Here is a 27,515-nt window from a genome sequence, read left to right as displayed (position 1 = left end):
TATATAAAAGAAAGCCTTTATTGTTTATATCTATGGGCAGCACGGGCTGCAGTCAGGTATTATTTGAGAGACAGGCGAAACAGTAGCTGTATAGGTCAGTTTCTTCAAGGATATACACCACCAACACGGGGTTTCCCTCCATGAGCTCGACACATGAGCGGACGCATCGGTGTTGCCAGACCCATCACTACTGTTCAGTTGTGTACAGTTTTGTAACAACTCCTGCCATTAAAATGTTTGAGAACTGTTTTCCCTCCATAAACACCGCAGACACTCAATTTCCCACAATGCTCCAAAAAGCGCTGCGTCACTCATACGTCAGTTCCTCTTCCTTCTGCCTCTCCAGCGCCTGCTGCGTGGTTTAGTGGCGTTAGCTAGCCGGGCACACTTTCTTTTTCACTCCAGTATCTAACGAGCTTGGACTAGTAACTATCATCATGTCATACCACGAAGAAGAAGAAGTCAGTGCACTTGTTTTCTTTTAGACATTTGAACGCTGTTATGATATTAACAACGACACGTTAGTTAACGGTAGCCGGTTAGCTTGGTAGCTGTGTAGCTAGCATTACTCCACCGGTGTATTGCAACAGCAGCCTGCTATGAGCTAGCATGATATCAATGATTGTTGTAGCCTTGTTCCTAATGAGAATGAAGCACCAAACTCTCTGCAACAGCCCTGTAACGTTTTGTAGCTAGCTTGGGGTAGCAGAAAATATAATAAAATGCAAGATAGGCTAATGTAAATGTCACTACCTGCCTGACATATGTTAACTTTGCGTTTGTAACAAATGTGTGACTGCTCTGTTTCCTCACAGTACGATCCCTACGCCTATCCAAACGACTACGACCTGCACACAGGTCAGTAAACACATCTTAACCCTGTATGTATATATGTGTGTGAGTGTGTGAGAGAGAGAGAGATCACATGTCACGTATACATTGTTTATAGTCAGTTTATAACCTAGTAGGTGTCAATTCGGTACATGAACCCACAACTGTACACATTGGAGGTACCTCTCAGTGTAGAGTCAGTGTGTTGTTGTCTCCTCCTCACTCTCTCATCTCCTTGCAGGTGACCCCAAAGCAGACTTGGCCTATGAGAGGCAGTATGAGCAGCAGACCTACCACGTCATCCCAGAGGTGATCAAGAACTTCTTGCAGTATTTCCATAAAACCATCTCCGACCTGATCGATCAAAAGGTTTATGAGCTGCAGTCCAACCGAGTGTCCAGTGAGAGCATAGAGCAGAAGATCTATGAGATCCAGGATGTCTATGAGAACAGGTGAACCCAATGTTGTGTGTGTAAATCTCACTTTGTGTGTTGTCACCTCCTTCAGCAGAGACATGAGAGCTTTGTGTGTGAAAGTGTTGAGTCTTACCTTTAATATTTTGTTCCTGTTCAGCTGGAACAAGCTGACTGACCGTTTCTTCAAGACCTCTCCCTGGCCAGAGGCTGAGGCAATCGCTTCACTTGTTGGCAATGGTGAGTGTGCTGTCCATCACATGTTCTGAACTTAAATATGTCTTTTATGCTATAAATCACAAAAAAAGAGTAAACAAAAGATGAATTTTGTAAAAATTGAAAAAAACAGCAAGTCAATATGCACTGTACTTTTTCAAGTGGCCACAAGTGTGAACAATACTCACTGACACACTACAGATTTTTAAAATTCGATTTTTAATTAGTTTCTGTACTTTTCTCCTGTCTGCTCTGTGTAAACACAGCATGCATCTCAGATGAATGTCTCAGAATTTTTTCACAACTGTTGGTCACAGTTGATTCTTTTTTGTGTCTTTACAGGATCTGATGCAAATTATTATTATTATTATTTTTTATGGGACATGTACAATAATGTAATTTTGAAGCAATATTGCAATTTTAAGTTTAGATTTGGTTAATGTTCCTGATGGAAATGTGTGTAACACACAATTAGTTTGGTTGTCATTGGAAAATAAAAAATCCGACAAGTCTTTCTGTTTTTACAGTTTCTGGCTATGATAAATGATTGTATTCGTTTTTTGAAAAAAATAACATGCCTTTTAAAGCGGTCAGTGGGTTTTGGGGTTCAGAGGGTTATGCACACATATGCATAGTTGTATATATGTGTGTGGTTATGTGTGTATACTTTGTTGTGTGCTGTGTAACCTACAACAAGGTGCTTTAATTGAATTGCCCCAAGTGGGATTAATAAAGTAATTTAAATTTAATTGGAACGTGATAAAAGACAAATGAGTCTTCCAAAGATATTAGCTAGTACCTGCACATGTCAAGATAATTATGTTAATTCTTCTGTAGTTTGGTTGGTGTTTTTAAAGCTTTTTGAATTTACAGACCTCTGTCACTCTTTAGACAGATTTTGCAGTACAGTGATGAATGAGGTCATCTCTGTGTAGTTCATTAGTGTCCATTTTTAATGTCAGTTTTGCCTGTTATTGTCTACAGATGCTGTGTTCCTCATCCTCTATAAGGAACTCTATTACAGACACATCTATGCTAAAGTCAGCGTGAGTATCTGCTCAGTTTGAACACTTGTCTGTCTTGATTACTGTGTGACAGCATTTCCAATATTTTGTAATAAATGTATTTTTCTGTATAATCAGGGTGGACCTACTTTGGACCAGAGGTTTGAGTCCTACTACAATTATTGCAACCTCTTCAACTACATTCTCAGTAAGTTTCAAGAATATTCCTCTCATTTTCTATCTCACCTGTTATCATTGTGAAATAACAGCTGATGAAAATCATTTGAAAATGTGACTTTAAACAGATGCTGATGGCCCAGCCCCCTTGGAGCTGCCAAACCAGTGGCTCTGGGACATCATTGATGAGTTCATCTATCAGGTACAGAACATTATGCCCTTTTAGATTGTGTCCTCAGTAACCAAGAATATTCCTAAACAAATACACAAACATGAGCATTAAATTAAAGACAAGGTCAGGTTGTAGTTGCTGTTAATTTTATAGTTGTTTTAAACTGCAACCAGTACCAGGTGGGTGGTATGACATGACATTGAAATACTTTTCGATGATTGTTTTATTAGTTTTTATGCAGATAGCCTATTTGGTTAATGCCTCCCATCTCACTTCTATTTAACAGCCCGTAGAAAGTATGTTTAAATGCTGACAGATGTGTTCGTCTTTAGTTCCAGTCCTTCAGCCAGTACCGCTGTAAGACGGCCAAAAAGTCAGAGGAGGAAATAGAGTTCCTGAGAAACAACCCAAAGATCTGGAACGTCCACAGCGTGCTCAACGTTCTCCACTCCTTGGTGGACAAGAGCAACATTAACCGTCAGCTGGAGGTCTACACCAGTGGAGGTAAAGAACAGTGTTTTAACAGGACAATAACTTCTAATAACTTGTTTAACTGTACACTAAATTTTATAGTTCATCCTGCATCCACCCAACCGGTCAAGGCAGATGGCCGTCCCTCCCTGAGCCTGGTTCTGTCGGAGGTTTTTTTCCCCCCGCGGGGGTTTTCGGTTCCTTCCCACTGTTGCAAACTGCTTTCGGACTGCTGAAGCTTATAGGGAATCCAAATGTTTTGGATTGTTGGGTGTTTCTGCCTCGGCCTTTGTTAAGCGCTATGAGATGACTTGTTGTTGTAAATATGCGCTATACAAATAAAATTGAATTTAATTGAATTGAAATAGGAGGGAAATTATGGGAAACATTGATGATTTCAAAATTATTTCTGTTCAAGAACGCCTGTCACAGTTATTATATAATCTCTTGACTGCAATTATTTTAGCTGTGGCAGCGAGTTGTTTCTGTTTTTTAAAAGCAGCTAAATAAGACGAACAAAAATGCCATATTTCAATCACTACTTCCAAATTGTTTTGCTTTGTGTCCCTGTCCTCTGAGATGGTTTAATGGTACCAACTGTTTATCTCAAGATACTTCTCACATTCGACTGACTGCATTTCAATGAGCATCTTTTTCACATTAATGTCATGTATTTAGTTGCCAAAAGCCAAACACATTTTGGTTTTAAGCCAAATGAAAAATCTGAACCCATTCACTTGGAGGAGACAGTTTGTTGTATTTGCAGCAAAAAGGTGTCATCAAAGGACAAATACCATTAATCTAAAAAAACAAAAAACAAAAAATAGAGCCACAAAATAAGCTAAAAAGACAATTAAATTATTAGTTGCAGTTATTTTTATGACAGTGAACTAATGTAGAGGAGGAAACACTGATATCTGTCTAGTAGGGTGCTGGCTCAGGGTTAAATTAAAGTTCACACCAGGAGTGCTGGCCAGAGCACTGCTTGAAACCGTTCAGAGTGGTGTGTGTGTGTGTGTGTGTGTGTGTGTGTGTGTGTGTGTGTGTGTGTGTCTGTGTGTCTGTGTGTCTGTGTGTCTGTGTCTGTGTCTGTGTCTGTGTCTGTGTCTGTGTGTGTCTGTGTCTGTGTCTGTCGGGTGCTGTTGAGTGTGGGGACAATCCTCTGCTAAAAGTCCTTCCCTAAAACAGAAATAACATATACACTTACTTAAACAAACACATATATAAATTAACTTAACATGTCACCAGTGCAATAATTAACTCAAACAGTTTCTACACTCAGCCAAGTCACCATCAGTATCACACGCATCACTTCCGGTGATGACACTCTTAATTTGAAGTCCGGTCAGTACTACATCCGGTGACAAACAGCGGCAATTAAATATATAATCAAACTACTCACGGCACAACCTTTTGAAGGCTTGAAGTGTGAAGAGAGTATCAAATAATCTCAGCATGTAGACAGTATTCAGTTTTGGAGTATGCAGCACTGTTAACATGTTATCTGTTGGCATACTGCAGGAGACCCAGAGAGCGTGGCTGGAGAATATGGACGTCACTCTCTGTACAAGATGTTGGGTTACTTCAGCTTGGTTGGTCTGCTGAGGCTTCACTCTCTGCTTGGTGATTATTACCAGGCCATCAAAGTCCTGGAGAACATTGAGCTCAACAAGAAGGTAAGAGGCTGGTGATGATGCTAAAGAGTATGCAATGTATATTTTTGACATTTTTTTTTGTATTTTCTCTTGTCTTGTCCTTTGTATCTATTTTGTTTTCTGTCTTTCAGAGCATGTACTCCCGCGTGCCAGAGTGCCAGATCACCACTTATTACTATGTGGGTTTTGCCTACCTAATGATGAGGCGTTACCAGGATGCAATTCGAGTCTTCGCCAACATCCTGCTCTACATCCAGAGGACAAGAAACATGTTCCAGAGGTCGACGTATAAATATGAGATGGTCAGTCAGAGCGGTGCTTTTTGGACAACTTTTCTTGTTAGCTTTAGCTATGGATTCTTCCTTCTATTCCCCACACAGAACATAGTTATATAAGCTGCTGAAAGTTTTCCGGTTGTGTTGTTTCCAAAATACTGTGATGCATGAAAAATAAAAATCAGGCACTTTCATACTATTCTTTGAAATTATTAAAACCTATTCTGGTCGGAATTGATGTCATAATACTTGTTAATTGTTTTAGATTAACAAACAAAACGAGCAGATGCATGGCCTGCTGGCTATTGCTCTGACCATGTACCCGATGCGCATTGATGAGAGTATCCACACCCAGCTGAGGGAGAAGTATGGAGACAAGATGCTGCGTATGCAAAAAGGGTAAGAAAAAAAATGCTATCTTGTGTTGGAACAAATGTGGGGTCAGTGTTTTTCTCGCTTTATTGTTATTTATCTGTATTTATTCATTAGCAATTAGACCTTTCATATTGGTCTGTCTTTGTCTGATACTTGACTGTTATTGTTCTATTATCTACAAAAAAATACATTCTTCTTTTTGCACTGGGATGACTAAAGCTGCTCTAAGTTGTTGTGAATTGAACTTCAGTACGTCTGCCCATCCTGCATTTTATCTGGATGGATGCGAGTAATTCACTGTCAGCAACACCAGCAACCACCACAGCATCTTAATGTTCCCAAATGTTCCCTCTTCCATTTCAGAGATCTGCAGGTGTTTGAGGAGCTGTTCAGCTTTGCCTGTCCCAAGTTTCTGTCACCTGTGGTGCCAAACTATGACAATGTTCACCCCAACTACCACAAAGAACCTTTCCAACAGCAGCTGAAGGTCTTTGCTGAGGAGGTGCAGCAGCAGGCCCAGCTCTCCACCATTCGAAGGTAAACCATATCAATTTTTAGCGTGACACTATGTGACGCTATTGTACTTCTAGGTGTAGTTTTTTAACTTTGGTGTCAGAAATGAATCTGCAGTCCAGTCTTTTTTAAAACCTTTTTGACACAGTTTAAATAGTTTCCAGAAACCAATCGACCGTGTGTAAATTCCGATACATGTCATCTAAGTCACAGTGTGTATTTGTGTGCATTTTTCAGCTTCTTGAAGCTCTACACCACCATGCCAGTAGCCAAGCTGGCAGGATTCCTGGACATGACCGAGCAGGAGTTCCGTATTCAGCTGCTCGTCTTCAAACACAAGATGAAGAACCTGGTGTGGACCAGCGGCATCTCAGCACTGGACGGAGAGTTCCAGTCTGCCTCTGAGGTTGACTTTTACATTGACAAGGTGAATAGTGGTTAAATGAACAGGCTTTCTTTGGCCGTTCTGTATTAACGTACACTGTGTTTATGTGTATTAAGTATGTCACAGGGTGGATGAATCATGAGGATGACTGGGCTTGTGATAATGTTTCAAAGCACAATTTAACTGACTGACATGTCCACAAGCCTACTTATCATTCTCCTGCTGCATATGAAACAGTTGGTGGGAAAATAATGTTGGTGTGTTATATCGCTGACTGTTTCTGTGTAACATTTCCACAGGACATGATCCACATTGCCGACACTAAAGTTGCTCGTCGATATGGAGACTTCTTCATCAGACAGATCCACAAATTTGAGGAGGTGAGTAGTGAGCCATCAGGCCTCTGGCAAAAGAAAAAAACGGAAAGTTCAGAATTTAAGAGTTGTGATTTTTTTTTCCCAGGCATCAGAAGGAAATTGGAAATTGACACCAGTATTGAAATAAAGAAAATATTTCTGTCTCCCTACAGTTGAACAGGACATTGAAGAAGATGCCCGTCAGTGGTACTACTGCGACATCAGGAGGCACTGCCAGCCGAGGAGTTTGATCAGCAGCAGTGAAGAAGACCTCAGGGACAGAGTCCTCTGCTGCTTTTTTGACTGCTATTATTGATAATGACTTTTCTATGTAACCTGATAACAATTAAAGGATGGAGTGGTGCGCTCAAAGTAATGACTCAGTTATTTTGTTCCATTACATGATAAGCGGTCACTCGTAACAACCACTAGATGACAGTATTTACTAGTTGTCACACTCATTCCGATAATGAGCTAATTTTAAGATGAAAGTGCAGATGAGCCCTAAATTATTCTTATCCAAGACAAATTTTGATTTACAGGGATTTTTTTCTTTATGATAGAGTGATAGAAGTGACAAAAGGTAGAACGTATGACACGATGTTTGAAATAAAGTTTAATTTATTTTAAAAAAATGTTTACAAAAAAAAGTATTTTAACAAATTGTTTCTGCCGTTTGTCAGTATTCAATGATAAATCCTTTATTTGCCATCTCAGCAAGCAAACAGTTGCTAAAAAGCTGTTTTCATGTCTCCACTGAGATTTTGTTCAATTGCTTTTGTGATGATTTCCAGGTCTTAGAGGTTGAAAAAATGTTTTTGCTGTCACTCATAACAGATTTTTACAGATTCCGTCTGGTGACATCGATAAGAAAGAAAATAACTCGTTCCCACACATTAGTAATTCGTGGCCACAAGATATTAATATGTGGGAACGATGTAATTATCACACGGTGTTTCATCGCAAGAGATCGCAGGATATCGGTGTAGTTCATTCCAAGGTTAAAATAAAATGAAATCAAATCAAAATGCTCCATGTTTCATGCAAGTACGCCCGTTATCCTTAATCGACAGCTGGTATGGCACTGTGAAATTTGCTCCACAACTTCTCTTGTTTCTTCATATTAGTAATGCGAGGCCACAATTTTGATGGGCTGTGGCTCAGGTGGTAGAGCAGGTTGTCCACTGATAGCAAGGTTGGCGTTTCGATCCCCGGTCCCCCCCACATGCCGAAGTGTCCTTGGGCAAGACACTGAACCCCAAGTTGCTCCCAATGGCCTTGCATGGCATCTCTGTCGCCATTAATGTGTGAATGTGTTTGTGAATGGTTGAATGTGAAACACATTGTAAAGCGCCTTGCTAAGGTAGAAAAAGGCGCTATATAAGTGCAGACCATTTACAACTTAACTATGTTGTTTCCTTGCATTAATAACTCGTGGCCACAATTTACTAATGCGTGGGAACGAGTTATTTTTATTTCTTATCGATGTCACCAGACTGGCTCTGTAGATTTTCAATGAAATTCAGGTCGGGATTCTGGCGAGTCGCCCCAACTTATATTTTTTTCTAGCAGTATTTTTTTGGCCACTTTGGCTTTATGTCTGAGATTGTCATGTTGGAAGGTCCATCTCTGACCAAGGCCCAAGTTTTCCTGCAGACTATCTGATGTTTTCCTCCAGAGTCTTAATGTTGTCACAATGCCATTTACTTTGACAAGGTTGACCAACCCACTGGATGGGGGAAAAAAAAAAACACCTTTGGAGATGGTGTTGTTGGGGTTGAATGCCTGTACTTTCTTTTGCCAAACAAAAGCCACATCTTTGTACCCAGACAACTCAATTTTCAACCCATCTGACCATAGAAATGATGACCAAAAACTTTCTTCTTTGTCCAGGTGAGCTTTTGTGTGTCTGTCCTTTGAAAGGGGAGCTCCCCTTGGTGGGTGTTCGTGCCTTGTGCAAAGTAAAGACTAAACAAAGAATTTTGTATTGCTATCAACATCTTTTACCAATATCGTCCTAGTTGTGTCACTAGTTTATGTAATTTCCAGCCAGAAGAAGCCTGTTAGTAAAATAAAAATGCATTATGAATCAAAAATTTAGCATGGATGTGAAACATTCTGAGTTGAAGTATATTTTCAGTCAGATTTCAATAGACTTAAAATGTTGATTTCTCTTGGATTTTCAGCGAAGCTTCTGTCAGTTCAAATTATACCACTGACACAACAGAAGTGGACTTTGAGGTAACTGTCTTGCGTCACTAACATTTCTCAGTTTTCCATCCCTCTTTAGCTTCTTCTGCATCAGCGTCAACGTGGCAGCTCTCTCATCATCCCACTGACTGAGGTCGGACACTGTTGCATATTTCTTTTATTATCACAGATCATCCCACAACATTTCCCAACACATATCTCAGGGCTGGTGACAACAATGACAAAGAAAAACTTACAAAATGGGAATATAAAAATCATTTTTTTAAAAACACACCACTCATCAGAAACAGCGTCAGTTGTAAAGGAAAACACAACGACATATGTCACCATAGTACAATATACACATACTCCAAACATCCAAAAGTATTCATTACCTATTTTGGTAAGCCAGCATTTTTCTTCAAAAATATCTTTTTAATTCCATCACATTTTCTAGAAAATAAAAAAATAAAGCAAACATCGCTCAGTTTGAGCATGACTTTGACTCCCTCAGGTGGCAGTGTAAAGTCTCTGTGGGCACAATGCCATCTTTATGTCTATAAAAATTGGATAATTCATTTTTTCCATCTATATGTCTTTACCAAGGCTTTCTTTAACTGCCTTTAATATCAAATTTTTCATAAAAGAGCTTTTTTTTTTGTCAGTGGCTCCAGTCTCTTCTCCTGGTTAATGACTGACACAGTCATGCTGAAGATGGAGAGCTGGATCAGGCTGTGAATTTTCACTGCTGCCCTGCACACACGACTGTTGTGTTCTTTTTCCGTTGTTCAAAAAGTGGTCTGTCACCAAGCTACTTGAATGGCAAAGCTCCTCTTCTTGTTGATGTCAGGTGAAAACTCCACTCCTTGAGCATCACTGAGATAACAGTAGATGTTCCCTTGTCTGCATTAAATGTCCATCAATAATTTCCCAACAACAAAATCTATCTAATAGCTGAAAAACAAAAGTCTTTCCATCTACACTCACTCAACACTGATTGCATCATCTTGAAAAAAGAAAAAAAATATCAGCATGATAAGGAATTGTGTCATTTTCTAAGTGCCCCATTGATGGCCATCTGCTGGTCTGAGTGTGTCTTCATTTTTTGGAGTGTGTGTATTTGTGTTTGTGTGAGTGTCTGCAGTCCAGGTATGACTTCAAAAGGATTAGGGAGAATGAGGCACCTTTTGACAATTTCAAGGTCATGGTTCAACCAGCTTCTCCCACAGGGGAGGCTTAGTTCCTCTGTTCCACTCAGCTCTTTGGATGAAAGTCAATGACACTGGTTGAGTTTTCTCTCACTGAAGACAAGCGCCCTGGAAGGTCATTTGAGTAAACCTTCACCTTAAGCACCGAACATGAGACCATCTTTAACATGAGATCCACTCAAACCAACCCAATGTTGAGTAAGTCCTCTTGCAGGATGTCTCACTGATGCACTGAGGTTCCCTAGACTACACACACTCTGCCTCCTCCAGTCCTTCCGAACCTTGTCAGGGTGGTGACATGGAGGCACAAGGACACACACGAGTCATGGTTGTGCTCAGACCAGCGAGGCCTCGGCTAGTCATAACTCTGTGATCTCTAGGGGACTCTCCGACAGGGTGTCCCCGTCCTTGTGGCGGTGCATCGGGGTGGACTTGGCTGACTCTGTGCGGGCATTGCGCTCAGAATAAAGTCCCCCGTCAGCATTCAGCGCCTCCAGAGAACGAGCCAGGGCCCGCTGGTCGTCCTCTGGCAGGCTGTTGAGGTCAGAGGTCAGGAGGGTGCCGGTGCTGCCATGGACCACGTGCACACCTTCAGGCCCTTTCAACTCCACAGGAAGCTTGTGCTTGAAGCGCAGAGTGCCGCGACCTCCGCCCATGCCGAGATGCTCCTCTTCATCGTCATCCACATCACTCTGGATCAGCTGTTGAAGGAAAACAGAAGAGGGAGAACAAATGAAGCTCCTGATTAATAATGTTTTGATACAATGACAGCAATATAGAAGATTTGGAAGATATAACTGGAAAGAAGCAAACAAGTGGAAGGAAAAGTTTCAGGAAAGAAATCACTTAAGCAAAAGAGAACAACTTTCAAATGTAGTGGGACAACAGATCAGAAGAAAATAAAAGATTTCACACCAGACCTGGTTTAAATAGAGAAACAATTCTTAGTGCTAACTTGTTTGTAAGGAGGACTATATGAGTAGGAGCATCCACATCTCAGCAATTCAGACAAGTAAACAAGTATAGAAATTAGTATCTAAATGCTGCATTTCAAGCCATTGTCTAAACTAAAGGGCAATGTTTGTGCAAAAAAACTCCATCGTCAGCTGAACTGAACAGCTGCAAAATAACTCTATTTGAGTCAAAGTCTGGTTCAAGTCAGCAGTGAGAGCAGAAGCAGTAAGGAGGTGCCACGTCAGAACAGCAGACAGGGTTTTAAAAAGGGAAATCAAAGGAATGCGAGATCACTCTCCAGAGAAGGCAGACAGGAACACCAGCAGCAGGTGCAGAGAGATCATTTGTTTTTCTGAGCCCACCTCAGTGACCGATGAGTGATCTCCCTGGCTGGTGGATACGGTGACGAGCCGTGCTGCAAAGAGCTTTTTCAGTCTCAGGTAGTCGTCCAGGACCACCTTGAGCAGGGAACCCTGACAGGATGGCAGTAAGGATCAACCAGAGACTGTGACACTATCCAACATACACACCATCACTGTCACAGTGGTGAGTAGTGATAAATGAGAATCCACAGCAGGAATGTCTAGATCTGCAAATAAGCAGCTGGGTCTCAACAGCCTATCTTCCAGTCCGCGGGGATTCCCTCATTGTTTGCTTCTCAGGACAGAGTGGAGGAGGTCTTAAACTCTGCCCTCTGACCTTGTCCCCCAATGTACTTCAGACAGGATGTCAGGAGAGAGCACATAACCAAAAAGACCAAAAAGAGGCATTTGAGATTGCATGTGATGTGTGTGTGTGTGATTCTACAGTGGTCTCACCTTGATGGGCCCCTCCCTCATGATCTGGCCCAGTTTAGCGATGTTGTCGTACTCCTGAATGGCTGCTCTCAAGTAACGATCATCCTCAGGCTTCGCTTGAGGCTCTCGGCCAAATGTGCCCTGGTAGGACACATGCACACTTAAAATCAATAGTGTGAAGGTGCTGCTGTCTAATGGGGCTGATTCAGAGGGCAAATCCATGATAGCTTTACACTTTACCTCTGAGCATTAAAACTCACAGCTAAATATAACATATCACACTCCTCATTGCTGCAAAAATAGAAATGAACTCAGACGGATGCTAGTACTGACATGAGTGCGTGCAGGGCTGTTCCACAGGTCAGTTATCTCACTCAGGTTCTCAGGCAGGTCGTCCTCGTGGTCAGCCTGAGCAGCCAGCTCCAGGTTGCGACAGAAAGGGTCCAGCCACACTGGATTAGCCCTGCACACATGACATTACATGTATCACTGACACAAAGGAGTTTCATGAGCTGCAAAAATACTTAAAACAGGATTTTGTCATTGGCCTGCTTTCAAAGTTGTTTCATGCTTTTATTATTAGTGTTACAGACTCTTAAGGTAGAACAGCACCACCGTTATGCTGAGTGACATTTTTGGAATGTTACTGCGACTATTCAAACTTTTGCTTTCTTGAGAGACTTAATGAGAAGATTTGTACCACCCTCTTTCTGTAAGCTAAATGTGAAGCTAGGGATGCCATGCAGTTACCTTAACTTAGCATAAAGACAGGGGGTGACAGCTTGCCTGGCTTTGTCCAAAGGTAAGAGAAAAATCTGCCAACTAGTCCTTTAAAAGCTCACTAATTAAAGTCTCTCTCCAGTTTTTGATTAAATCCCCCAAAAACTGAGTATAAAAGTTATATATTTCATTTTTTTCACATGGAAATAATCCCTTCCTGCCTTAAAATGGCTTAGATGTAACTCTACACCCTTTGCAATTGGTTGTAATATTGGAGTAATTCAGCATATACATGTTCATACTGGATGCTAAGTCTTAAGAAGAATAATGATGCAGAATGCTCCACCCTGCAAGTTGGTTCCTTTGGTTTGTGTATGAAACGCTGGTTGTCTAAATACTGTTATCGGTACGCTGTAGTTTCAAGGTGGAAATTTTCAGTCACAGAGTTGACTGCTTATTTTGCTCATGATGTGTCTGTCAGCATATAAAAGACACCATGTGTTCACCTCAACATGGTAAAGATTCACCTGAGGTGTGGTTAATATGTACAAAAACACAAAATATCCAAACAACGTGTTGTAGTTTTATGGAGAGTTACATTTTAGGAATATTCCTTGAGGCATCTCCACTGGTTGCCTAGTAATTTATTTATTTTTTAGCATATATTAAACAACTATCTGTTCATTATTATTAGGAAAGATTGCCCCTCCATCTTCAGCAAATTGCACTTGCATGACAACAACATATACTCTACATATTGTATACTATAGAACATTTTTCAAACATTGTGTGCCACTGACTGTAAAACTGAGGTTGTTGTCTCACCCCTCAAAAGAGTACTTGTTAGTGTTGGGCATGTCCAGAATATCCATCAGACCCTGGTTCCCTGTATGGTGGAAGATAATTAATTGTATAAGAAAAACAGCCTGCATTGGCCTCTAGATGTTGTACTTTACATTAGCAGATTGCAAAGCCACATCCTGATGAACAGCCGATGGGACCGTCCCACCAATGAAGCTCTTTTCTTACCTGTTGATCCTGCAACAATTGCCTTAAGCTTCCTCTGGTGTCTACAATCAAAGCACATGAGCACTTTAAAATGCACACATCAAGAGAACACAAACATGCTGATTTCCTGCTCAGACTGACAGCTTAAAACGTGGTGCAGACTTTAAATGAGTCAGTCCTCAACATAACTGTACATCAATACAAAATTGCTGAATGATTCTTACACTCTGCGATAATGCCAGTTCATTGTGACAAACAAAATTCCTGCCAAGCACAGCAGCACAGCCAGGATGATGATGACCAGCTGGGAAAGGGAAAAAGAAAGGAAACCTTAAAGCACCAACACAAAACATCCAACAATTGAGTGTGTGGTCTTCAGGGGGTCTCAGCTTTGCAGACCTGCAGGGTGGAGATGTCATCGGGTAGTTTGTCACCAACAGCAGGCTGAACGTCCACCACATTGTACGTCCTGAACAAGGATCTCAGCTGCTCCTTGTTCTCATCGATCATCTGGATTACTCTGCAAAACAGGAAAAAACAGGATATGGATTCACAACAAAGCAGCCCATGTGCTGTGACAGGGTTTATTATGACAACAGGAGTGACAGTGTTACCACATAGCTTTGGAGTGAAACTACACTTAATTTAATGAAGCTATATGAGACCTTTCAACATCAAGGATTGTGTTGGTCTGATTGTTGACAACGTGGATGAGCATGTCAGTCTGAGCGTAGTTCACTCTGCCCTTCTTGTCCACATGGAACTGAATAATCAGAGAGTGAGACAAAGATGTCAGACATTTATACAACACAAACAAAAAATACAAAAGTTGAATTAAAACGTAACAATAAAGAAGCCTAACCTGTATGTCGTCTAAATTGACAATAGCCCCAGTGATGTTGGACAGCAGGTTGGTGAAATCTTCCTGATTTTCACGAACCAAATCAGGAATCTCATGAAACACTATCTTGACCCGCTGGTCGTCCCGGAGAATATAGATGTTCACGTTTGTGGTTGTGGTGTGTCCAGCTAAATCACACGCCAAAATCTCCAGCTGAAAGTAGCCTGGATTGAAGGCTGTGAAGAGGTCGTAGGTGCGGATGATTCCATCTTTCTCCCCTGTGGAAATCACATTAGGGAATATTGCTTATAAATAAAAAGTTTATGTGACTCCGCCAAAAGAAACTCTTGAAATTCCATTAGACTACAACTTAAAGTGTTGCATTCCGTATATTGAGTCACGCTATATAATTTTGCTACATTGCTTGTCATATCTAAGTCAAACAGAAACCTCGTGGAAAAGGATCTGAAAATAGAACCGGTATAAGGAACCTTCCCTGTCTGGGAGAAATGGAACAGTATGCAAGAAAAAAAAGGGAGAACTGGTTCCATGAAGCAAATACATGTCTCTGCAAAATGTGTGATTTAAGTCACGTAGAAGGATTCTGCTGCTCTTTGTTAAGTCAGTTCTGGTGAAGTTATTTCAACATCACCGTATACTGTATTTTTTCATTTTTCAGCAAATCCAAAGAAACACAAAGCCAACAATTACTCTACCCTAACAACCATTATTACCTGTGTGTCCAAAGTTTGCTAAACTCCTTCCTCTGTCACAGAGCACAGTGTTGTTTGTTTTAAAAAAAATATAAACACAAAATTGTGTCAGCTTATATTTGTATAATTATAGTATGAACAGATTTTTTTTCTGTATTCAAAGATACTACAGTTTGTCTCAGACCACTGCTGAGTGTACTGGTTTCATTTCACTTAACCAGCTTATGTGTGTCTCTGTAAATAAGTTTGATTTTGCCTTATCTTGTTTTAAATTAGGACCTGTTTGCAAGCGATAGAAAAAAAAAAACCCTCATGTTGGTAGATCTGGGCAGTAAGCTGAATTAAACAACCACTTTCAAAACTGCCTGAATACCGTACTGAGGGAAACTCACCGATGTTGAATATGTTGCCAGCATCCTCACTGCCATTGCTCTGTGACTGAAAGTAGCGGATCGTCACAATGTGGTATTTCACCAAGCTGTTGTTGCCAATGTCATTATCTATTGCCACCACCTTGATAAGTTCTGAACCCACTTTGGCATTTGCTGCGACTCCTGAAACAAGCAAGAAAATGAAGATTAGGCTGATAAAAAGATAAGCATACTCTGACAGGGCTCTAAACCAACTTTTTCACTGACGCGACAAACTTTCTCATTTGGTTGCATCTCCCACCTTGTTACAGGCAAAACATATGACTTGTTGAACATTTTCTTATCAATAGATCCTACAATTTTCCAATGTTCCCTAAATGCCTCACAATGCAGGCTGTTGTAGATGCTGCTTGGTGGCTGCAGTGTGCTCAGACAGGTGTGTAACTAAAACTACATTGAAAATAGTTAAAAATGAGTGTTCCAGTGTAAGATTTGTCCGAGATGAAACAGAGTGATTTTTTTTCTACATGCGCTGTTTGCATTTCTAAGCGTTAATACAGCAGTGCATCTAAGTTATAAAAGTACTTCTCTCCGCCACTGTGGTTAACACAGTAGCAGCCTGTGCCGGCTACAGTGACACTAATACAGTTTAATGAACATCATGCACTTGCACCAATGTGACCACATGAAATTTTAACTCGCACACTTGCAAATGCAGCCATTTTGCTTTCAGTCTGAAGACCTGTCTTACATACACTACCGGTCAAAAGTTTTAGAACACCACACTTTTTCCAATTTTTTACTGAAAATTATTCAGTTTCTTGTGTCATTGCATTCTGAAATGAAAGCATAGAACAAATAAGGAATTTGAGTTGAAAAATAAATCATGGAATCAATTTATGGACCAAAATCTATTCCAAACTTTTGACTCATCAAAGTAGCCACCTTTGGCAGATATAACAGCTGAACACACTCGTGGCGTTCTTTCTACAACAGAAATCAAATAGTCTTCAGAAAGTTCTTCCCAAGTCTGTTGTAGAAGTTCCCATAAATGTGTGGCACTTGTAGACTGCTTGGTTTTCACTCTTCTGTCTAGTTCATCCCAAACCAGCTCAATGGACTTTAAGTCTGGAGACTGTGCTGACCACTCCATGTTTTCAAGCTTACCATCTTGTTCTTTTTCCTGAGGTAGTTTTAGCATAGCTTGGACTTGTGTTTTGGGTCATTATCTTGCTGTAGGATGAACCTCTGACCAACTAGGCGCATACCAAAGGGTATTGCATGGTGCTGCAGAATGCTGTGGTAGCCGTTTTGGTTCAGGGTACCTCTCACTCTGTACAAGTCACGGACCCTGGATCCAGCAAAACAGCCCCAGACCATCACACTCCCTCCTCCATGTTTGACAGTTGATGTCACACACTGTGGAACTGTCCTCTCGCCTATTTGATGACGTACAAAGATCCTGTGTGATGAAGCGAAGATTTGAAATTTTGAGTCCTCAGTCCATAATACCTTCTTCCAGTCTTCAGTAGTCCAATGGCGGTGTTTCATGGCCCAGGAGAGCATCTTTGTCTTATTCTGACGTCTTAGCAATGGCTTTGTTGCTTCAACTCGTCCTGTCAAACCTGCAGCTCGAAGTCTTCTCTTCACAGTTGAAACTGAGACTTCCTTAGTACGACCACTATTAAGCTGTGCTTGAAGCTGTTGTCCTGTGAGCCGCCAATCACGCAAGCTGATAACTCTCAGAAACTTGTTCTCTGATTCAGTTGTGGCTTTGGGTCTGCCAGACCGCTTCCTGTCAGAGTTTCCCCCAGTTTCTGAGTGCCTTTTGATGGTGAAGAAAACTGTACTCAATGACACCTTGACTTCTTTGCAATTTCCCTGTAGGAAAGACCTCCATCTTTAAGTGTTATGATGGTCTGTCTCTCTTCCATTGTTAATTGCCTTTTTCTCGCCATTTTTGTAGCAACACACTACTTTCTGCAGTACAATACTGTTCAGCTGATGCTCATGAGGGTCTGGTACTACAGTATATTCCAACACTGCTTTTATGGAGACAGAGGGGGTTGTATGTAATCAAGAAAAGTTGGAACACCTGTAGGAATTAGTAGCACCAGCTTTTAAGGCTGTTTCAACCTTCACTGCTGCAGAACAGCTTTGAATTGTTAACCGACTTTGTGTTTCCTGGAAAAGGCCTTTTTGTATAATTCTGAAATGTACATTATTTTTCGGTTTTGTGTAACCAAACCTTTTTTTTAAACCTCTGGCTGTTCAGTGCTTACCTTTGTACCATTTCAAGCTATTCATTGGACTTGTACAACTTGAATTGCAATAAATAACTGGAAAAATTAGGGTGTTCTAAAACTTTTGACCGGTAGTGTACATGTGAGACTGCACCATTACCTGCAGTGTACTCAGCTTTAACAAAGCGAGGTGTCTGGTCATTGATGTCCTCCAGTTCAATCCGTACTTCCAGCAGGCTGGGGTCACGAGCAGGATCCAGGGCCTTGGCTCGCACTGACCTCTGACCTTTGGGTGGAGTCCAGCTCCTGTTGCTGGAAGCCTTGACGATGATGGAGTAGACTGGAGTCTCCTCCCTGTCCAGATCCTTGTACAACTTCAGCTCTCCGTCTAGACTTAAGCCAAAGTTTCCATCGCTGTTTCCCCCTTCAGGAAGAGATGAAGAGAATTTGCATTCTTCACATAAAACAACGAAGAAATTAGCTTTAAATAGAAAAGAAAGACCGATGGATCCATACAAATGTCTTCATTATTTCCAAGCTTTTGAAGTGCAAGGGCTTTCATGTGACTACACAATGGATACACAATAAATTAAAAGAAACTTATCCTCTCCTCTTGAATTCACGGCCTTATTTTGGGTGGATTAACATTCATAATTCAATTGACAGAGAAAAGCTTTGCAATACATTTCAGTTATGAACAGAAAAATGAGGCAACATGTGTGAAGGGCACCATTATCACCTGCAATAAAATAGTAGACGATGGCATTGGAGCCCTCATCGGCATCCACAGCTCTGGTGATGTTCCCCACCACCGTACCTGGACGGGAGTGCTCAGGCACTGTCAGCTTCTGGTAAGGCAAGCTGCCACGCTGAGGTGTGCACACACGTACAGTCAGTTGCACAGCAGCTCTTATGCACAGAAACCATATTAGGGCATATTCACAGAGCTTTTTACTCACCGGTGGTTTGAGGAAGACGGGTTCGTTGTCGTCAATGTCCAACAGCGCCACCTGCAGAGGCTGTGTGGTCTCATAAGGCACTGGCTGGCCCATGTCACGGGCCACAATGATAAGCTGAGAGAGTCATTTGCACACCGTTAGAGACATATGTACCTACGCAGTCAGTTACATGAACTGCACATACACACAGCTGACTCACGCTATGGAGGGCCTGTTTCTCTCGGTCCAGTTTCACTGTAGTAGTTATGACTCCAGACATAGCATCGATGTGGAAGTTCTCCCAGTCTCTGTTACCTGCTCCTGTCTGCAAGAAGGCGTAGCGCACCTCTCCGTTCACCCCCTCATCGGAGTCTGTTGCATGTACCTCATACACTGGTAGGCCTGGAGGCTGCTCCTGCATGGACAGCAGACAGTGAGTGCTTGTGTGAACTGAGCAAAAAAAAAAAACTAAAAAAAAACAAACTGTCAAAGCCAAACATTAGAGATTTTTTCAGTGGTTTCTTTGTTGTGGTTTGTGGTGATAAGTTGGAGGACTTCATGACTATTTATTGGCAGATAGACATGGAGTCTTACTAATCAGGGATATGCAGTATCAGTATCCGTCCCTATACTGGCCTTATGATAATGATAAGAATGTTTGACAGACATGACTGATTCACATTAAATACAATGTCAGGGTCTTTAAAATGTTAACTAAGTCAGGTATACGTTACAGTCAGCTAGTCACAGTCAACCACTGACTCATTTTCTTAGTATCACAGAACAACTATATTCCAGTGAGTTGCCTGCAGGGATACTGATTGTAAATCTAAGTAAAAGATAGCAAGCATTCCATTACAGTTTAGGTATGTACTCACTGCACATCAAAAAAAGCTAAAGTTATACAAAGGAGAGATGCACATGCACTCTAACAATAATGCCACAGTGCAAAGTGAATGCAGATACCTCTGAGATATGGATGATAGTTCCATTAGCAGGCCTGACAAACACAGGTCTGTTGTCATTGACATCTATTACTGTAATGATCAGGTCTGCTGTGCCCCACATGGGAGGGCGACCCTGGTCTGTAGCCACCACAGTGAGGTTGAAGCGTTCTGAAGACTGAAGCAGACGGCGAGAACGCACCAGTCCTGAGTTTGGATCCAGGGAGAATGCATCTAAAAAACCCAAAGAGAAACAGAACAGAAAGATCAGGGATTTAGTATAGAGATGCATGATGAAGTATAACTGGATCCATATGTGGCCTTTCAAGGTGTGAGCACCATTTTACATCATTATACATTAACGAAAAAGATTTACAAGGAAGATTTTTATTGGAGAACTTGTAGAAATATGTAATTGTATTGGGCCGCAATGAATTATTGTGTTGACTTATATTAGTACGATTACTATTAGTAGCATAAGTCTTACCTGAGTGGGGTCCCAGCATGCTATAGAGCACTGCACCATTCTCTGCTTCATCCAGGTCAGTGGCCTTCACTGTTATCACAGATGTACCACTGGGCTCATTCTCAAACACACTGGTGTTGTACACTCGCTCTGTAAAACGGGGTCGATAATCGTTGACATCCAGAACTGTCACCAGCACCTGATGTGACATGAGGTTATATTCCAGAGAAGGACACATTCAGGACACATGGTAGAGCTCAGGTGACACATTAGCATCATTATATACTTCATATGCACAGCAGTTTTTGTCAGTTAATAAATAACAAGGAAATTACGTGCAAAAAAGTCAACTTTTTTGACCAAGCTGTTGTTGCCAATGTCATAGCTATGCTTCATATTTTGCCCATTGAGAGTACTGACTTAAGTTTTATGTTTCATGGTCACCTGCATTTTTGCACCATGTTTAAATATTCATTGTTCTTGACTTAAACTTAGTACAAAAAGGTTTCATAGACCCAAAGAGAGCTAAAATGGCCTGTTTGATCATTATTGGGTTGTTTTTCATTTGCACATAAATCAGTCAACCACTGTAGATTTTAAGGATAATCTTTTCTGTAGATCTAAACCCTTATTCACAAAAGGCCCTTGTGCCATCACAGCCCATGGTTTCTACCTGGACAGAATTCTCTCGTCTGTTGTTGGGTTTGCCTCCAGGGTTGTCACGGGCAACTGCAGTTAAAGTGTAGTGGTCCTTTGTTTCTCTGTCCAGAGGGGAGAGGATGTAGATCTCTCCCTGACACAGAGGAGAAGGAACAGTTAGGAAGGAAATACAAGTACTGACTGGGAGTGGTGGTTGTATCAGACCATTTATTTGAGTCTGTTTATGACAGAAATGGAGCATTGAGGTCAAATATGTAGATTGTCTTTAGGATGCTGTTTAGACTCTCATTTCCAGGCAGGATGATGCTGGGAGAGAAACCCAACAGAACACTTCGTACCAGTCAATAAAAGTTTTTTTGTGTGAGTTCACTAAAGGGGAAATTTCTGGCATTTTCAGCAAACACTGCAGTTGAAAAGGTTCTATATGTTGTTGGTTTAGCCTTTCTGGCGAAATCCTAAGCATTGTAATTCTAAATTGACTAACTACATTGAAATTACTTAATATACTCTGAGTGAAACCAATTCTTAACCTGTGAAATTGTTGTGATTTCTAATTTTATTTTAAAAAATGACAAAGAAAAGAATGGGAGCAGTGCATTTATGTTATATGTGTTCACTTACAGTGGATGGTTTGATGCCAAACTTTCCCTCCCCATCTACCAAGCTGTACTCGATGACTGCAAAGAGTCCAGAATCTGCGTCTGTAGCGCTGACACGAAGTATGGTGGTGCCCAAGTTCACATTCTCAAACACAGGCTCCTACAAACAAGGAAAAGTACACGCTTTGTTCAAGGACATTGCAAGAATAAACATATGTTTAGATCTAATACAACAGTGGAAGCCATCATGATTATTAGTTATATGAAACTTAAATTTCATGTGCTCTAAAAAAAAATAAAAATCTAGAAAAATGTCAGCCTTTCTCATCAAAGAAAATAATTGCATTACTTCCTGTTTTAGTACGTTTAGTCCAGTTTATTATTTTCAGCCTCATATTCAGTGGCACTTCATTGCATCTAACCTTGTCAACTCCAGCGTAACTAATTATGTTGATGTTATCAGTTACACCTGTAATTTTCCTGCAGACACAAGCCGAAGCCAGTACTTTATTTGGATTTATTGCTCATATGTTTTGGTTTTTTTTTTGCTTGGCTGTTGATATTATATTTGAAATGTGGCCAATTTCAGATTTTAGTTCTTACTGGTCATGGTCCTGAACTCACCCTCACCCACATGCAGCATGCTGTCCTACAGAGGTAGACATAGATGCCACTGAAGTCACTGTTTACAGAAGTGCCACCCCAAATACACCTCACTGTTCCTCCACTGACAATCTCCAGCGTAGCAGTCCTCCATGTTTGCATTAACAGAGATTTCAGGGGGAATACTGAGGATATGTCTCCCTCAATATTTATTGATGACAACAAGCATCTATTCGAAAAAAAAAAAAAAAGCCTGTGAGCCTCTGAATTGTCCTAGAGCCTATCCCAGCCTACTTAGGGGCGAAGGCAGGGGACACCCTGGACAAGACAGGTTGCCTGTCTATCACAGGGCTACACTTAGAGACAGACAACCGAGCACACTCATATTCACACCTACGGACAATTTAGAATCACCAATTAACCTCAACATTTTTTTGGACTGTGTGGGAGGAAGCCGGAGAACCTGGAGAGAACATACAAACTCCACGCAGAAAGATCCTGGTGCCGCCACCGGGACGCGAACCAGCAACCTTCTTGCTGCAAGGCAACAGTGCTACTAACTGCGCCACCTTGCAGCTCGTTTTAAATTCAGTTTACTTTATATCTACTTCTAAAGTTTACTTAAAATTGAGCTGTATTTACTTAATTTTGTGGACTTAGAAACAGCAAGTATAATGAACTTGATCTTTCCAGGGGTTAGAAATTTAAATAATAATAATTGATCAGATTTAAATAGCGCTTTTCTAGACACTCAAAGACGCTTTACACCGTCAACTATTTATTCACACACATTCATTCCGGTGAGCTACCATTGTAGCCACAGCTGCCCTGGAGCAGACTGACAGAGGCCTGGCTGCCATTCTGCCCTTCGACCACCACCTCAAGTGAAGTGTCTTGCCAAAGGACACAACGACCATGACACAGGCTACAGGGCAGACTCGAACCACCAACCTTCCAATTGACCGACCCGCTCTACCACCTGAGCCACAGCCGCCCCGTAAAGTTTCTGGAAACTTCTCCTGCACTTCTCTACTGCACATGTACATGTACATGTACACTGCTGAGCTCTGTGTTCAGTCAATGTTTCAAGTCCAGTTTACTCAAGTATACTTAGTTTTGGAAATATTTAAGGAAAAATGAGTACATACTCATAGTCCATGAGTTAAATGAACAAGACAATGAGAAATAAGTAAAGTACACTAATGTGATTTAAGTAAGCACAGGTATTACCTTTGAGAGTGTAGTGATCACCTTAAAATATAGACATTCTTTAAACCACTAGCAGTCTGCTTCAGCAGCTGTTATATGTTTCTTAAAGTGCTGTTTAGTACCTGATAGGCGGGTTGCAGAAAAACAGGGTTGTTGTCATTGATGTCCACTATGCGCAGATAAACTGGCAGTTCAGCTATCCTGGGAGGAGTACCGTGATCACGGGCCTGAACTGTGAAATTCAGCCACTGCACCTGCTCAAAGTCCACCGTCTTGTTGGCCACAATCTTACCTGAAAAATTTGTATAATAATGAGACTATTATCATTAAGATTCATCTGGACAACACTAATATTCCAACTTTGTATTACAAGGAATGATATAAACGATGACATATATGGTGTAGTTTGAGTTGTAAGTGTAGTTTTGTCATAACAAGCAGCCTACAGCAGCTTATTGGTAGTCATACCAGTGGAGGGATCGTCCAGTCTAACATATCCCCCTCGAGGCAGGTGGAGCAGCTGGTAGATGATCTGCCCATTGGGACCTTTATCTGGGTCTATAGCTGTAACTGACAGCAACGTTGTGCCTGGCTCAGCCCCTTCTAAAATCTTCTCTGTGAAGTTGGACCGTCCAAGGGGTCGAAAACGAGGGGCATTGTCATTTACATCCAACACGTTTATGGTCAGTCTTGCTATAGAGGAGAAAATGGTCACGAGAGACACAAAGTGAAAATAGCTTCGAAAAACTGAATGTATGAAACTGAAAGTCAGAGAGAAAATGGACTTACCATTGGGAACACTCTCTGATCTGTCAATAACATCACTGGCCTTGTCATGGACAGACACAATAATCTCAAACGTAGCTACAAGCTCTCTGTTGAGTGGGTTGCGTACAAATACAGCACCTGAAAATTCATCGAAACACATGTATCTATTTTCTGTACTTTGGGCCATGCAACATCATTTCTCAAAGTAAAGCTTTTTAGATCAGAACATAAAACGCGTTCAAAAGCCCATGTCTCACCAGTGTGTAAATCAATGCCAAAGGACTCCTGCAGACCATCTACGGGGTTGTTCCCATCATCCTTTGCCTCCACTGAGATGATGAAATACTCCAGCCGGGGATGCAGGTCAGGGTCCTCAGCGGTCAGCGTTGCTACCACCACGCCAGGTGGAGTGGACTCATTGACGCTTATCACAGTTATACGTTCTTTAAAGCGCGGCCTCGAGTCATTGACATCTTCCAGGATCACTTTCAGGGTGGCCGTGCCCGACAGAGGGGGTGTGCCGCGATCAGTTGCCATGACGACGAGGTGGTAGGACCCTTGCTGTTCTCTGTCCAGCGTGGTGTTTCCAACCAAGATGGCACCAGAGAGCGGGTCGACCACGAAGCGGTCCTGAGCGCCACTTACCAACCGATACATCAGCCAGCCGTTAGCGCCAGAGTCGGCATCCGTGGCGGACAGCTGAGCCACCACCACACCTGGAGGAGACACAGAAACATTCTTTTTTTTTTTTTCTTAATATATTTTTTGGACTTTTTCCTTCATTTCGAGCAGTAGAGATAGACAGGAAAGGGGGGAGAAGAATGGGGAGAAAGCTATTGCAGGACTCGAACCCACGACCGCTGCATCAGGGAACTCTAGCCCTGTTCACTCAACGAGGTGAGCTATAGGGGTGCCCCACAGGAAATTCTTATTCCTGTCACCAGTCAACACCATTTCCCTCACACAGTGGGGATGCACCCCCCGATGAATCGCCACCTTACCACGGTGGAGGGGTTTGAGTGCCCCTGTGATCCTGGGAGCTATGTTGTCCGGGGCATTAGCCCCTGGTAGGGTCTCCCAAGGCAAATTGGTTCTGAGGGAGGGACCAGACAAAGAGCAATTCAGAGGACCCTAATGAAGATCAGAAAAAGGACTGCCGCCACCTCGCCCGGAATAGGGAAACCGGGGCACCCCCCTGGAGCCAGGCCTGGGGGGGGAGCTCGCCGGAGAGCGTCTGGTGGCCGAGCCTTGGGGCCCCGTGGGGCTCGGTCAGTTCTGGGGACATGGAATGTCACCTCAATGGTGGGGAAGGAGCCTGAGCTGGTGCGGGAGGTGGAGCGCTACCGGCTAGATATAGTCGGGCTCACCTCCACGCACAGCAAGGGCTCCGGAACCATACTCCTGGAGAGGGGTTGGAGACTCTCCTTTTCCGGAGTTGCTCACGGTGAGAGGCGCCGGGCGGGTGTGGGGACACTCACAAGCCCCCGGCTGAGCGCTGCCCTGTTGGAGCTCTCCCCGCAGAGCGAGAGGGTCGCCTCTCTGTGACTGCGTGTTGCAGAGGGGAAAACTCTGACTGTTGTTTGTGCTTATGCACCGAACAGAAGTTCGGAGTATTCGGCCTTCTTGGAGTCACTGGGTGGTGTCCTGGAAGGGGCGCCGCCTGGGGTCTCCATCGTTCTCCTGGGGGACTTCAATGCTCACGTGGGCAATGACGGTGAAACCTGGAGGGGCGTGATTGGGAGGAACGGTCTGCCCGATCTGAACCCGAGCGGTGTTTTGTTTTTTCGAACACCATGTTCGAACATAAGGTTGCTCACAAGTCTACTTGGTACCAGAGTACCTTAGGCCAAAGATCGATGATTGACTTTGTAGTCGTGTCACCAGATCTGCGGCCGTATGTTTTGGACACTTGGGTAAAGAGAGGAGCAGAGCTGTCAACTGATCACCACCTGGTGGTGAGTTGGATCCGATGACGGGGAAGGCTGCCGGACAGACCTGGTAAACCCAAACGCGTAGTGCGGGTGAACTGGGAACGTCTGGCAGAGGCCCCTGTCCGTGGGATTTTCAATTCCCACCTCCGGAAGAGTTTTTCCTGCATCCCGGGGGAGGTTGGGGACGTGGAGTCAGAGTGGTCCATGTTCAAAGCCTCCATTGCAGAAGCAGTCTCCAGGTTGTGTACAGTCGGGGAGGAGAACTGCTGACCCAGACTGGGGACCTCGTCGAGCGGTGGAAGGAGCACTTCGAGGAACTCCTGAACCTGGCAAACATGTCCTCTGATGAAGGGGCAGAGCCTGAAGACTCGGGGGCTTCTGCGTCCATATCCGTGGTAGAAGTCACCGAGGTAGTTAAGAAGCTCCCCAGTGGAAAAGTGCCGGGTGTGGACAAGATTCGCCCTGAGATGCTGAAGGCTCTGGACATTGTTGGACTGTCATGGCTGACACGTCTCTTCAATGTCACGTGGACATCGGGTACAGTGCCTGTGGAGTGGCAAACCGGGGTGGTGGTTCCCATTTTTAAAAAGGGGGACTGGAGAGTGTGTGCCAATTATCGAGGTATCACACTTCTCAGCCTCCCCGGGAAAGTTTGCTCTAGGGTGCTAGAAAGGAGGCTTCGGCCGATTGTCGAACCTCGGATTCAGGAGGAGCAATGCGGATTCCGTCCTGGTCGTGGAACAGTGGACTAGTTCTTTACCCTCGCAGAGCTGCTGAGGGGGGCATGGGAGTTCGACCTGCCAGTCCACATGTGCTTTGTGGATCTGGAGAAGGCCTATGACCGTGTCCCCCGAGGAACTCTGTGGGGGGTACTGAGGGAGTATGGGGTACCGGGCTCGCTGCTACGAGCCATACGGTCCCTGTACAAGCAAAGTGCGAGCTGTGTCCGCATACTCGGCAATAAGTGGGACATGTTCCCAGTGGGTGTTGGACTCCGCCAGGACTGCCCCTTGTCACCGACCCTGTTTGTGGTTTTCATGGACAGGATCTCAAGGCACAGTCAGGGAGAGGAGGGTGTCCGGTTTGGGGACCTCAGGATCTCGTCGCTGCTTTTTGCAGACGACGTGGTACTGTTTGCTCCATCAGACCGTGACCTCCAGCACTCACTGGAGCGGTTTGCAGCTGAATGCGAAGCGGCAGGGATGCGGATCAGTACCTCCAAGTTTGAGGCCATGATTCTCTGCCAGAAACCGGTGGACTGTCACCTCCGGGTGGGGGGGGAGTCGCTTCCTCAAGCGAGGGAGTTCAAGTATCTCGGGATCTTGTTCACGAGTGATGGGAAAATGGAGCGTGAGATGGACAGGTGGCTCGGTGCGGCGTCAGCAGTAATGCGGGCGCTGTACCGGACCGTCGTGGTGGAGAGAGAACTGAGCCGCAAGGCGAAGCTCTCGATTTACCATTCCATCTACGTCCCAACCCTCACCTATGGGCACGAGCTTTGGGTCGTGA

The 27,515-nt window shown here is 43.0% G+C and overlaps 2 protein-coding genes across 4 annotated transcripts in view; one reads left to right on the top strand and one right to left on the bottom strand.

The window, feature by feature from the left end:
- The first annotated feature begins 323 nt into the window (after window positions 1-323).
- eif3s6ip (eukaryotic translation initiation factor 3, subunit 6 interacting protein) lies at window positions 324-7,215 on the top strand. Its single transcript, XM_008285310.1, has 15 exons — window positions 324-461; window positions 816-858; window positions 1,073-1,283; window positions 1,405-1,484; window positions 2,445-2,506; window positions 2,603-2,672; window positions 2,770-2,843; window positions 3,146-3,317; window positions 4,806-4,960; window positions 5,071-5,241; window positions 5,480-5,613; window positions 5,953-6,126; window positions 6,340-6,529; window positions 6,787-6,867; window positions 7,017-7,215. The coding sequence occupies exons 1-15, from the start codon at window positions 438-440 to the stop codon at window positions 7,092-7,094; spliced, it is 1,719 nt and encodes a 572-aa protein (XP_008283532.1). The 5' UTR covers window positions 324-437; the 3' UTR covers window positions 7,095-7,215.
- A 1,978-nt stretch (window positions 7,216-9,193) lies between these two features.
- Window positions 9,194-27,515, bottom strand: part of cdh23 (cadherin-related 23) — a 231,052-nt gene continuing 212,730 nt past the window's right edge. For 2 of the 3 annotated variants that reach the window (XM_008285307.1, XM_008285308.1), the window contains 23 exons: window positions 24,333-24,791; window positions 24,097-24,213; window positions 23,776-24,000; window positions 23,430-23,599; window positions 21,518-21,655; window positions 20,910-21,029; window positions 20,258-20,435; window positions 19,793-20,004; window positions 19,047-19,241; window positions 18,848-18,961; window positions 18,628-18,757; window positions 18,049-18,312; window positions 15,667-15,828; window positions 14,583-14,839; window positions 14,386-14,483; window positions 14,120-14,240; window positions 13,945-14,024; window positions 13,742-13,782; window positions 13,538-13,598; window positions 12,326-12,455; window positions 12,014-12,133; window positions 11,558-11,668; window positions 9,194-10,942 (listed from right to left, as the gene is read on the bottom strand). In XM_008285307.1, coding sequence (XP_008283529.1) covers window positions 10,601-10,942; window positions 11,558-11,668; window positions 12,014-12,133; window positions 12,326-12,455; window positions 13,538-13,598; window positions 13,742-13,782; window positions 13,945-14,024; window positions 14,120-14,240; window positions 14,386-14,483; window positions 14,583-14,839; window positions 15,667-15,828; window positions 18,049-18,312; window positions 18,628-18,757; window positions 18,848-18,961; window positions 19,047-19,241; window positions 19,793-20,004; window positions 20,258-20,435; window positions 20,910-21,029; window positions 21,518-21,655; window positions 23,430-23,599; window positions 23,776-24,000; window positions 24,097-24,213; window positions 24,333-24,791 — 3,845 coding nt within the window. In that variant the 3' untranslated portion in view covers window positions 9,194-10,600. The remainder of the gene's footprint in view (window positions 10,943-11,557; window positions 11,669-12,013; window positions 12,134-12,325; window positions 12,456-13,537; window positions 13,599-13,741; window positions 13,783-13,944; window positions 14,025-14,119; window positions 14,241-14,385; window positions 14,484-14,582; window positions 14,840-15,666; window positions 15,829-18,048; window positions 18,313-18,627; window positions 18,758-18,847; window positions 18,962-19,046; window positions 19,242-19,792; window positions 20,005-20,257; window positions 20,436-20,909; window positions 21,030-21,517; window positions 21,656-23,429; window positions 23,600-23,775; window positions 24,001-24,096; window positions 24,214-24,332; window positions 24,792-27,515) is intronic. The other variant, XM_008285309.1, reaches the window with a different exon arrangement.

Source organism: Stegastes partitus, unplaced genomic scaffold, assembly GCF_000690725.1.
Source record: "Stegastes partitus isolate 25-593 unplaced genomic scaffold, Stegastes_partitus-1.0.2 Scaffold396, whole genome shotgun sequence".
In the NCBI taxonomy this organism is placed as follows: domain Eukaryota; kingdom Metazoa; phylum Chordata; class Actinopteri; family Pomacentridae; genus Stegastes; species Stegastes partitus.
This window is presented reverse-complemented; position numbering and strand designations above follow the sequence as displayed.